General features: G+C 41.2%; 2 protein-coding genes across 3 annotated transcripts in view; both read right to left on the bottom strand.

Annotated features, from left to right (window-relative positions):
* Positions 1 to 4: 4 nt before the first annotated feature.
* fkbp8 (FKBP prolyl isomerase 8) lies at positions 5 to 5419 on the bottom strand (the record flags this gene model as incomplete). Its single annotated transcript, XM_034882183.1, has 9 exons — positions 5402 to 5419; positions 4891 to 5156; positions 4546 to 4715; positions 4296 to 4384; positions 3835 to 4055; positions 2439 to 2611; positions 2279 to 2356; positions 365 to 505; positions 5 to 61 (listed from the first exon to the last, which is right to left on the bottom strand). Coding segments are annotated over exons 2-9 (1185 nt in total), but the record flags the coding sequence as incomplete, so codon positions are not given.
* A 4161-nt stretch (positions 5420 to 9580) lies between these two features.
* The window catches only part of ssbp4 (single stranded DNA binding protein 4), an 81496-nt gene continuing 78678 nt past the window's right edge, over positions 9581 to 12398 (bottom strand). Inside the window, exons 14-17 of one of the 2 annotated variants that reach the window (XM_034881076.1) lie at positions 12244 to 12322; positions 11371 to 11399; positions 11181 to 11282; positions 9581 to 9778 (exon numbers count right to left, since the gene is read on the bottom strand). In XM_034881076.1, coding sequence (XP_034736967.1) covers positions 9698 to 9778; positions 11181 to 11282; positions 11371 to 11399; positions 12244 to 12322 — 291 coding nt within the window. In that variant the 3' untranslated portion in view covers positions 9581 to 9697. Of the gene's footprint in view, positions 9963 to 11180; positions 11283 to 11370; positions 11400 to 12243; positions 12323 to 12398 lie in introns of both variants that reach the window. The other variant, XM_034881077.1, reaches the window with a different exon arrangement.

Consider the following 12398-nt stretch of genomic DNA (forward strand, 5'->3'; position numbering starts at 1 on the left):
ATAATGCTACACCGCCAATGGCTACTGCAGTTGCGCCGAAAAGCCACTTCCAGCTAAGACCCTGAGGAAACAATAAAAGGTGTGAAAGAGTAGAGAAGGGATGTTTAGTAGGTTGAGTTAAATCATGACAGTCAAAAGCTCAAAGCAACATATTCATCGGACTTAAAGTATGAATACAGAACTGACATTCCTTGTGTATTTCCACACAAAGGCTCTTTTGATGATCACATACGTATCACTTTAAACAAAACTTATGTAAGTGCATGAGCATCATGTGACGATGGACAGAAATTGGACAAGCCGTATTCTAACCCAAAACATTCAACATTTAAACAGATTTGTTTTGTCAGGGAACGATGCTCACCCATGAAGACTTGGCCCGGTGTTTCTGGGAAATGCTGCCACTACTAGCAGGGTTACCCAGCATCTTCTTATACATGGCCTGCTCCGCCCCTCTCTGCTCAGAGTTCTTCTTCACCAGCTTGGAGAGCTCTGCATGGATTGTCTATGCAGAGGAGACAAGCCAAATAGGTGTTGCAAGCTCAAGTTCACCATCCCCCCCTTACTCTACCAACCCAGCTATTCTACCACGAGGGGAACACAGTTGTGCTACTGTAGAACAACCCGAGACCGATTTCCTTGTTAATGGGAATGTGTCTGGACGACAATACCCGTACATCAACTGACACCACAAGCGGTCTGGAAAGCATGAAACATGAGCTGAAGGCTATTCAAAAAGATCAGTTTTAAGGGTGATCATGATGGATGGATGAAGCATCAATTAAACACTTACAAAATGAAATGCTGGTAAAAGGACGTGTGACGATCTTTGTCGCCTTACAAGAAATCGCCGACTTGCATCACAAGCCTGACATTTAGCCCACACGTACACACAATTCCAGGATATGGGTTCAATTAAAGCTCCAACATTGTCTCAGATCTGAGTCACTTCACTGCTCTGAAAACTGGTGAGTGTCTTAGCAAAAAAAAAGCTTTCAAAGACAACCAAAATGTTTATGCATTGTTAATGCACTTTAGAAAGCTTGATGGATCGCCATTACATACAAGTTTACAGCGATGTTCACGTAGTAGTGATATTTGACGACAGTCTACCTTTAAAGACGTTTGCGGGGAGTACAGAGTCAGTGTTAAGTCTCTACCCGGAGGATTTGTCTACTCCTAGCTAATGCTAAAAGTAAGCAGATCCATTTACAGAACAATGTTTGAGCAGTTGGCAACACTATTGCGCAATCAGCCACCCACAAAAATGAGAGGACTCTGACATGTCCCCAGGGCAAGGACATGTTACATTCTATCCAAACTGGAACTGTCAAATGTCATGTCAAAGAGTAAACAAACCACGGACAAACAAAATCTTCTGTTATCAATTTGAGTTGGAGATAGGGGGTGTGAACAGCTTACACCAGTGCAAAATATGCAGACAGCATGTCGGTCAAAGCTCGGGGAAGAGAAAGATTTAGCGTCTTCTTTCACTACATGATGCTTGCTTTTGTTTAAGATTGCCTCGCTGATTATAACGGGAACGTTTCGGTATTGTGAAGCACACCCACCGTTCTTGTTGGTAGAACATGAGGTCATTTAAGAAGTCTTTTTATTATTATAGCAATAAGAGGCGAGGGTTACGACACAGAGATATCATTGAAAACATCCTATGTATTGACACATGTGGCCTGAAAGTGCAATATAAAACGTGCATCTTATTTCTTTTCATTTCAGATATGAATAGATTCCGGACTACACACAGCAATCCTCCTAGGAATTACTATTACAGAATGTAATAGTACAGAATGTAATAGTACATGATATTTACACTCAGCGTGCTGTAAGAAAAGCTTAAGTGGCGGCCATTCCATGTGCTGTTTGACAGATTGGTGTAGGACTCAAGTGGTGGATTCTGGGCATGAGTACCACGCTACTGCAGCTCACAGCGAATCCAAGAAGCCCACGCACCGAGCGGAGTTCTGTCCTGGCCGCGTGTAGCCAAAGATCTACATATACCCGACTGTGTAAGCAGGAGAACAAGAACGGTGGCTAGGTGTTAGATATAGCTGGGGTGCAGGGCAAATCCTATTTAAGGCAACCACAGGAAAACAGATCCTGTGAAATGATGAATCAGCAGTCCTGACTTTGCAGTCCAAACTCAGTGGTTTGATATTTCATCCAATGGCGCAACCTACTGGCCATAAGAAGGAACTGCCGTTACTCCATTCTAAAAGCTGTGTTTTACCAAACACTAATGTGAGGAGGCCAAACGTACCTTGTTGCTTGGTTCCAACTTCAGCGCCCTCCTCAAAGTTTGAATGGCTTCTGTGTATTCACCCTGCAAGGCTAGAACCTTGAGTGAAAACAAACAAGTTTAACAAAACAACTAATCACAGACAAAAAGAGAAAGCGAAAGAAAAAAGAAAAATGTGTACCTTTCCCATGCGGAAAAGTGCTTTTATGTTGTCTGGCTGGTGTTCTAGTGCTGAGACACAAGATTTAAGTGCTGCATTGTAGTGGTCCAGTTTCAGCTGAGAAGCAGCCATGTTGTTTAAACACTTCACTCTGACATCCATCAGCTCATTCTCCTCCTCAGGACTAATGTCAACTGCAGCAAAAGGAACCAAGAGATAAACAGGTAAAAAAACAGGAAAAAAAACCTGTGCATCACTGAAATGACTGAAAATTAGTTAAATCTATTCCCTGCTTATCACCATCTAAGAAGGGCCATCTTAGCGTTTACACGTTGTTTTGGGGGTAAATCCAAAAATTCATGATCAAAGCAAGCACCAACTCTTTGAGTTCCATACTCTCCCATCTGTTAATGGTACCTGGTCAACTCGCCTCGACCACGTTGTCCCGTCCTCCTTTTTCCATTGCACGTTAGTACCGCCTCATGCGTGAGGTGAGCCGCGGCTGGTCGTCATAGCAGGAAACTGCCGTGACCCAACGCGACACACACACAGAACGTTGAAGTGTGTTGTGTTGTTTTTGATTCTCAGCGTGTGGCCACAGCCAGAAGGCAAATTTAGTTTCAAGAGCTGCTGGAGGCCGCAAAAAACAAAAAACACCGGCTTAACTGTTTCAACACGGCGGGTTTGTTCAGGCCCCCCCCACCGTCTCTCTCTAGCAATGATGACGCAGTGATTAGTGACGATTCTCTCCGACCAATCAGTAGTCTGCAGGTTTTCACATCACCTTTTGGTATTTCCTCAGCTCGCTTGGAATCTCGACTGAGGTGGTACTAAAAAATAAAATAAAGAGTACCTGTTAGCAGGTACCAGGCACTTTCTTTTTAAATGTAAAACCAAAAAAGACAAGTAGAGTCAAGGCGAGTTGAGTAGATACCATGCAGTGATAAAAAGGCCATTAGATACCCAAAAGCACAATGCTAAGTGTCACCAACCCTTTTCCATAATAGTACGTTCCATTTGTACTCGGAAGTCAGATTTCCCGAGTTCAAAGTCGGAAGCAACTGACCTTGGATTTCCGAGCTCGAAACTTGGACAACCACATAGTACTCCGAGCTAAAAATCCAACATGGCTGCTCCATGAATCAACAGTGACGAAAACTGTGTTCATAACATTCAATTATAAGCACTTCTGTCAAATTTTTGTCTCACCAATTCAGTTGGGAAGACAGTGCTGTCCATCTATTCTCTGTGGACATGTTGCTACGCTATTTGTATGCACAAAAAAACTGTATAATGCATTGTTATAAAATGCCTATGCTAATAATGGCTAACCCATTCAATAGCTTTGGTTTCAGAGGTTCTGAGGGAAATGGAATGCACTACAAGCCCCGACTTCACTCCCTGGCATACAGCTCACCTTTAGAACTGGACTCTGTTATCTGCAGGGCAATGCTGTATGAATTCACAGCAAAAGCATAGTCTGCACGCTGATAATGAACATTGCCCCTCTCTCTCTTATGGATGGCCAGGGCAATCCTTTCTGCAGGGGGCAGCAGCTCCAGGTCTGGGGCATCGATAGCTTCCAGCAGCTCCACTTCTAGGGACAGCTCAGCGTTGGGGGGAACCTCTGGTTCAAGGCTGGAAAGATATAGAAATGCCAAGTTCAGGAGTTACAGGAATAAAATTAATCACTTGATTACACACAAGGAATTTTAAACCGTCACATCCCAATGAAAGTGTTCCCACTTTAAGTCCCTTTTTGTTCAAATTAGTTTGTGAATAAATAGCAGATTTGGCATGATTGTACTTTTTTTTTTTTTCCTCATGAAAAATACAGTTTATGCCGACTTTAGCAGTTGGATTAAGGCCCGCCCTTACCTCCCCCGGGAACCATATGCGTATTTTGCGTCAGCCTGGATGAGGGCCTTCTCGCCTATCTCCATGAGCTGCACTGTGAGATCCAGAGCCTGAAGGATTTAAAATAATCACATCACAGTAACATACTCAAAACCACAAAACAACACTCACCACTGCCAGTAGGATACAGCAAAATATGCATAACCTGTTGTGAGACTGAGAAATCCCTCTAATTTGTCTTTCCCATTTTAAAAGTATGTCTAATTGTTACCTGGATAACATCCCCGTCTCCAAGAGTGAAAGAGAGGTAAGGCAGCTCCTCTACAAGTGTTCCGTCCTTCAGGTATGTTTTAAGATGGATCTTTACATTTTGTCCTTTCTGTGGCCGACTGTCTCGCCCTTCCCCTGCCTCCAGGACTTTTTTCTTTAGCTGGTTATTACCTGGAGACGAACAGGTATTTTCATTTTAGTCAGTTACGGCATTGACCATTGGGGATCACAATACGTTTAGGGGGCTGGTCATCAATACTAACTTATTTACAACTAAAACAACTTCTAAAGGAATACATGCTGTTCCATTCTTCCATGTTACTACCATGGGGCATTTGGTACATACCTAGTACATCCAGCCATTCTTCCACTTGACCTGGAGGTTCTGATTCAGTCTCAGCATTTTTTCCAGACTCATCTGTGTTTTTCTTCTTCCCGCCCCCGGCATCTTCCAGAGGAGGGGGGTCGTCGTCAATGTCTTCTTCATCTAAAACCACAAAGTCTTCCCCGCTGTCCAGCAACGAGGTTCGTTCATTCTTCTTCACTGATGGTGCACTGTCGTGGCTATCAGAAGCGTCCATAGTCTCATCTTTTTCAGTCATTGGTAGGACACTATGAGAAAGAAGGTTATAGCAACAACGAGTTGTCAACTGTTTGTCCCAAACCACAGTACAAATTAAAACCACCATGTTTAAATATACATCCGCTTCGCTAAGTGACCGTGCTAAGACCATAGACTGGCTAAGACGACATTAAACATAAAAACGACTGCCATCCAAAACCACCCAGAACTGATTCGCGTATTATTATAATCAACTAACACATTTGCAACATGGTCACAATTAGCTACAACTCACCTCTTAACTGCTACAGTAACGTTATATTTTGATTAGCTAACAGTAACTTTAGCCAAGCTAGCCTCGCGTTTCCAGAAGTTTCTGAAGTTATCCTACAGCAGCTAGCTGTCTCTTAAAGCAGCTAGCAGCAGTGACGTTAAAGCTAACATACTGTTGCCGAGGAAGTTGACAATAGCAAAATAGCATTTAGCTAGCTGTAATCTCGCTAGTTAGCTGTCTAATGTTAGTACCGTTTAACATTGAGTCACAGTTTTTATCCTGTCTTGCAATCAACCCCTGCTGTCATCGACTTCAGATCAGTTAGAGTAGAGCGTCATATGTGATAAATCCGTTTATCAAAAGAAAGTGTACATTACCTTCAAACACTAGCTAGCTATCTGCATAGGCTTGTTTTGATCCTGCTCAATCTCCTCCAGTTTACGATGATGAAGTCAGTTTGCTGTTGGGTAACAAGAGACCAGCGGGACCCGCATATGTTGCTCTGGTGTTGCTGAATATACAACATCAAGCTAACTTCGTTGCGGTCGCCAGTCCATCCCAACTACCTGCTTCCTGTTAACCTTGAGCTCATGTACTTCTATAGGGCCCGTTCATGTTTTTTTTTAACTATGAGGTTAAATATTAATATGCATAAAAAGCATGCTTTTTATGCATATTAATATTTAACCTCATAGGCATTCCAACGACTGCCGTTATTCATTCATTAAACTAACGTGTCCACCTCCGTATCAACTAATCTTCTACAGAATATAACAAAATGTATTTGCCTGATTGTGATCCGCTACGGATTTATGAGATGCTATTGATAATTCAGAAATCTTTAAAAAATATAACTGTATATTTTTCTTTTAAAGCATATAAGTAGAACCATTACCATGTCATCAGCATTACATTGCTGTTGTCTCACATAAATGGCATTACTACAATTGATGTAGCTGGATGTACACAGCAGGATTTTATGGTTAATACTTCTGTAGTGTCTTGCTTGGGCTATTTGGAGCTCTGACAACAAATTCAAAGTTGGTGGAAAAATAAACCATTTTTATCTTTTTGAAAGATGCGTGCAGAGCTACAACAATGTGTAGATTATAGAACAGTGACACGTTAACCCTTATATGTATTTTCCAGAAATAAAATGTGCCTTAAATAAGATGCAGGTTCATTAAATCAGAGCAGTGTTGAATTGAGAAGTAATTTGAGTCATCCTATATACTGTAGCTTATAGACAATAATAATTTAACTTAATAAATTTCAAACAAAATTGTGTTTTTCAAAGATTTAAATGGTTTACAAACAAGGCTTAAATGATCCTTTCCTCCACACTTCCTTCAACGTAACTTCTCTTTGTGTACTGCATGAGATAACAGCTGAAAGCTCAATGGGAGCGTAGAGGAAGAGATTGAAACAACAAAGAAAAATCAAATGACATTTATTATTGATGCATTTTTTCTTTTTCGATAAGCAAATTATCTGTTTTTCTTTCAGTCTAAAGAAACTTTACAATATAAAGAAACATACAAAGAACATCTTTATTACCTACACAAGACACCTAAGTCCCTAAGACAAGATTCTGAACTACCCTACCATGAAAATACAAAGCAAACCCAAGAGACAGACTGCTTCATATCGAATACTGCCGTGTCATCAGAAAGGACCATGAAATGGTAGAGGAGAATCATTTATATCTCCTTCCCCTGAATCCCCACCCCTCCCCGACTCGACATAACCACCCCACCCGACCAGCAAATATTCCTAATGGTACAGTATTATACATCACAATAGAAGTACAGAGATGGCCGACGATCGATATACACAGAGGACTGAGAGAGGATCAGTGAGAGAGCTTCGATCTATACAACGCTTTAACAGGAGCGAATAGCAAATCACACAGTTGCTTTTTGACTTATTTGTAATTTAAAACGAGGTTCTCCTAAGTATTTTTACCTTTTTAAAAGTTCTCAAATTGATAAAAATCCTTCATATTAAAAACTGCAATTAGTGGCCACATTTTTCTTGTGAGAAGGTGCCCTTTGAAAAAAAATCACTAAAATTATTATCCAAAGCCAATAGTAACATTGGACTGAAACAAATAAGGTGACGAGGGCAGAGTGAGGACCCCACAACTTGTTTTGCTTCTATCTGTCCTGTCCTCTCTCTGTCCTATCCTCCACTCAAAAGTATTTAGCATACAGTCTGCATTTATTGTGTTACTGTATTCTAAATATTTTTAAGGAAATTTAGCCACATGAGCCAAATAGTCAGCGCATCCTTTCTCTATGAAAAACATGGACAGATTTATTTATAATTTACTTTTAGCTGTATTCATTGGTAGTGACTGACATATCAAAACATGTCAATGATATCAAAATGCATTATACAGTATTTACAAAAAAGGAAATTAAAGAAGGGGGGAGGGTGTTTTGGGGGGTGAGGGAGGGATGGGATCGGAGGAAAGGATGGAGGTGTGTGTCACTACATTGGAGAAACACTGGAGAGTGTTTACCAGGCTGCTGATAGCCAAATCCTGGAGATGTCCCTATTGAATAGGTACATTCTGTTCACATTGATATCAGAAAATTGATAAGTATGTCACCATCACCTGTAGAGGCTCCAATGGTTGTTTTGTTATTGTTGGTTTGAACAAAGCCATGTTGAGGTGCTGCAGTGTGATGCCATGAAAGGTAACGTATCCCTTTGGAACAGTGACAGAGTTAATCAGGCCAAGAGTACAGAACATAGAGAAAGAAACAAATTAAATAGCGTAATATGTAACTATGCTTTTCTTTGTGTGCAGATTCTATGGGCTTTCATTTTCTCAGTTGGATACATTTAAAATAAAAACAATCTGCTAAAAACAAACCACAAAAATGGAAATATATCCATTTTTACAAAAGTGTCCCATTATTCTTCCTCTTCTTTAGACCGATTTGGCTGCATGGTCTGTTAACCCCAAGGTGCATCCCTCTGCTCCCATCATCAGCCCTGCTGCGGCCTCCCAGTACTCCGGATCCATTATCCCGTACACATGGGACTCGCTGAGGGTCGATGGGAGCTCCAAGGAGACATTGTACGCTATTTAGCCTCTCTTGCCTGGGTTAAGAAAGTAGATCGTACCGGATCTGTGAGTTCAACCCAAACTTCAAACAAATTAAAAGCAGGCTCCCCCCAAGTGTATCTGAGGTCCCACAATTTCTCTCAGTCCGAAAAGGAGACACCAGAATGAATCCTGGGAGGAAAACAGTGCCACCTGGAGTCCACAGTGAAGTTGAAATCAAACAAAGTGACGGAGGGGAAGGAACCACGTTTTTAGGATTCACAGACAAATTGTAAATAACAAATAATAAAAACAACCACAATACAAGCTAAATATGTTGTATTTACAGACAAGACCAAATCCAGAGATAGAGCTTGGTCTATGACTGAATGAGAACTGGCACCCTCAGATCCATTCCCATGCAGCAAAAACATGGGAAACTGTGAGAAGGGGCGCTTATTAAGATACGATAGCTAGATATTCATCACCATTTGTTCCAGAAAACAGCAGTGCTTTGAGAAAGCCTCTGTTTAATCTGTATGGATAGTTTTGCTGAGATGCTAACACCTTGGCACAAACTACTCCATTAAAAGGTGAAGACTTTGAAGGTTTGTGCAAATGGTGCTACAAACAGTTTGAGGGCAAAGACTGGAGCTACAAGTTCAGAAGAAGTTTTGAGGAGAGGTTTGTGAAGTGAGACTGGCTGTAACGAAAAAACAAGACAAACATCAAATAACCCAAAATCATGTAAACAGGAAATCATTGTGCATTTTTCGAGGGTGTGCTTATTCTGTCATTGTTGATGCTGCTGCTGAGCTAAAAATGTGCCCTTTACAGGAAATCATAACTACGTTAGTAGAATAATATCAATTGTGAAACTGATAACAATAATATTACCATCGACAACAAAAAATACAAGCATTGAATGAAAACAATTATTGCCCTAAAATAACATTGTCAGTTCTTTTTTTTTATAATTATCATTCCTGACACAGGAGTTTTTGAATGAGGGTTTTCGGCCCATGTCAGTCAACAACTGTGTGCCCTCATAAATTATAACCAGCGTGATCTAATGGAGTGGTGGTAGATGCTGTGGGGGGCATCTTGTTTGGGCTTGAATGCCACCCATGAGGGCAGGTTTGGGGTTTCGGAGAGGCAGGCTTGGAGCAGTTTTGGGCCCTTGCTGTCCCAGAGCCTGTATGGAGGCCCGGCAGGTGAAGAAGAAGCGGAGAAGAGACCCTTTCTGTTATTTGGAGGCCTTTTCATGTTCTTAAACCCATTTTACAGGCGTTGGGATGAGGGGCCTTGAGGGGAGTCCTGCTTTCCATGTGCATCCCCAGGGGCTGTGTGGCACAGCACACCGTCCACCAGGAGGAGGTAGGAAGTGAGGGAGGGAGGGAGGAAGGTAATGCAAGACGCACCAGGGCAGAGGAAAGAGGGAGGTTGGGGATAAAGGGAGATGAAAAAGAAATAAAATAAAATAAAAAATAAAAAAAATCACACACTCATCGTCATGTTGGGTGAATACTGTAAAGAGAGAAAAAAGAGAGAGGGGGGAAAAAAGATAAGCCAAAACTATATTTAACTTATTATTCTACCCAGTGCCAGATAAAAGCAATACAACTAACTAAACTAATGCCATGTCCCGGACACCAGCCTCTTGCAGCATACATTACACATAACCATTAACCCTTTCTTAGTCAGTAAACAAGCAGCAAGCAAAGCAGAGTCCAGCCCAAGGAGAAAATGTTAGGGAGTTTCAGAACACAGTGAAGATACTGTAGTAAAATATAGTTGTCAGTGTTACATCCATCACTATATGAAAATCTCTCCATGCCTCAGAGAAAACATATGATGTGGTTGTTTCCATGCTTGCATGTGTGCATGCTGTGTGTTTGTGTGTGTTTGTTAAAGCTGGGAAACTGAGTACAACATAAAGGAGTGAATATTGGTTGGAATTCGAGCCAGGGGCCGCTTTCACAAAGTTATTTTAGACTTGTCTGCAGTGTAAGGAAAGTCTTCATTTTGCGAGTTAGACAGTCTGGTTGATATAAGACTCATGTTTCCATGGTAACAATAAGTGATGCTTGCTGATCAGTGGCACCAAATGACCCCCAAAAAAGGGAAACTCATAATTTGTGGTTTGTTAAGTGTTATGGGGCGAGTAATGAGAAGGGAAATAGTTTTTACAAACCTCGGTAACCCGATATAGAATGTATGTGCGCACTCTACCAGGTGAACTAGCCTGGCCCCCTGTGTCACTTTTTTAAGTTCAATAAATGCAACATCTTTCCAAAAGTCAATGAGTAAATGTGTTAAATCAATTAAATATTGCCCAAAATAATTGTGATTATTATTTTTCCCATAACTGACCAGTCCTAGTTTGATGTCAGTCAAGACAGTCAACATTTAGACGTGTATCTGAAGTCTGACTATTAGTTTGATCTAGGCCATAGTCAAGTCTGTTTTTGTGAAACCAGCCCTATTTATATCTTGAACCCCGTAATTGAGTCTCAGACCAGATAGAGCAATCACAACTGTATCAAATATATTTATTTTTTGGTAACAGGCCAAATCCAGATGTTATACTGCTGTTTGATCAAGTTACCAGTGGATATTTGTGCAGATATGACTGTAATCTGAACACAAATGTGATTCTTTGCCTTATCGCAGTTGAATAGGATTGTATCTAGTCTGCCAGTGTGTTCCCAGCTTAAGAGGTGTGTTATCTCCTTTGGTACTCACACTTTCACTTTGGAATGGGTTTAAAAAGTTGCCAGCCATCTCGCCGTCGTCCCGCGGAGTGCCGGGAGGATTGTTCATGCCTGCCATGTTGTTGGGAGAATTCTACGACACAAATAATAATTTAAAAAACCCAGTAAGAATACATAATTCTTACAGACAGATAGATAGGCAAAGAGTTTGTCAGTCTTACCTTCGGCAACCCATCCATGTCACCAGAGCCTGGGATCAGAAATGAAAAAAGGAGAAACCTGAATCATTATGAGGTAACCGTTAACTGATCCTCAGCGTTCAGGAGAAGGAACAACCTGCCCTCTCACCTTTAATTAAGCTATTTGTTTCAGATACAGATGAGCACCAACTCACTGGCTTTGCTGATCACGTCTTACCCATCTACAAGATCAATTGGCCTACTCACTGACCCACTAATCTGTTTTAGCTGTGATCAATACCAGGAGGAGGGAGACCACTTCCTCTCCCAGCCATAAGAGGGCAGAGTCTCACTTCTAAAGGTTCCTAGAGAGTAACAGGTTTCAATCAATATACTTTGGATCTTATACCAAGTACATGCTGCATACACTGTAAACCAGGGGTCTTCAACGCTTTTTTGACAAGGACTCCTTAACTGAAAGAGAGATGGAGCACCCCCTACAACATTTATTATATAAAATGAAGCTGCATATTAAACTGGGCCTACAACAACATGTGGGGCGGCCTAAAACCTTTATACATACCTTTTTTGAATAGAACACCAAGCTAATAAAATAGCCTAATAATTGTTGCCATGATTTTATAAATCATGTTTTAATGTTACATATACTTGTGACAGTGAATCCTTAGGGTGAACTGTATTGGTGGATGGCTAACTTAGTGACTACCATGACTGTAGGCCAATAAGCAGCGGAGGTTTATATTTGCTAATAATCTGTTGGATTCATGTTAGGACTTTTGGGAAAAACTTTCAAAAACGAACACAAATTTGGAGGCCCCCCAGCATTGACTCTGAGGACCCCCTAGGGGCCCCGGACTCCGTGTTAAAGATCCCTGCTTTAAACTATCTACTCACCTAGTGATCCGTTCATATGATGCTGCTCCATAGCACTCATTCCACTCATGGGCCCGTCAGGACCCGGTCCCATTGGGAACTAGAGAGAAACATACAAAGTTCATTAATCTTGCTCTTGGGTAGATTAGTCAGAACAATACAAATACATCTTGGGT

The sequence above is a fragment of the Etheostoma cragini genome, chromosome 9 (genome assembly GCF_013103735.1).
Source record: "Etheostoma cragini isolate CJK2018 chromosome 9, CSU_Ecrag_1.0, whole genome shotgun sequence".
Classification (NCBI taxonomy): domain Eukaryota; kingdom Metazoa; phylum Chordata; class Actinopteri; order Perciformes; family Percidae; genus Etheostoma; species Etheostoma cragini.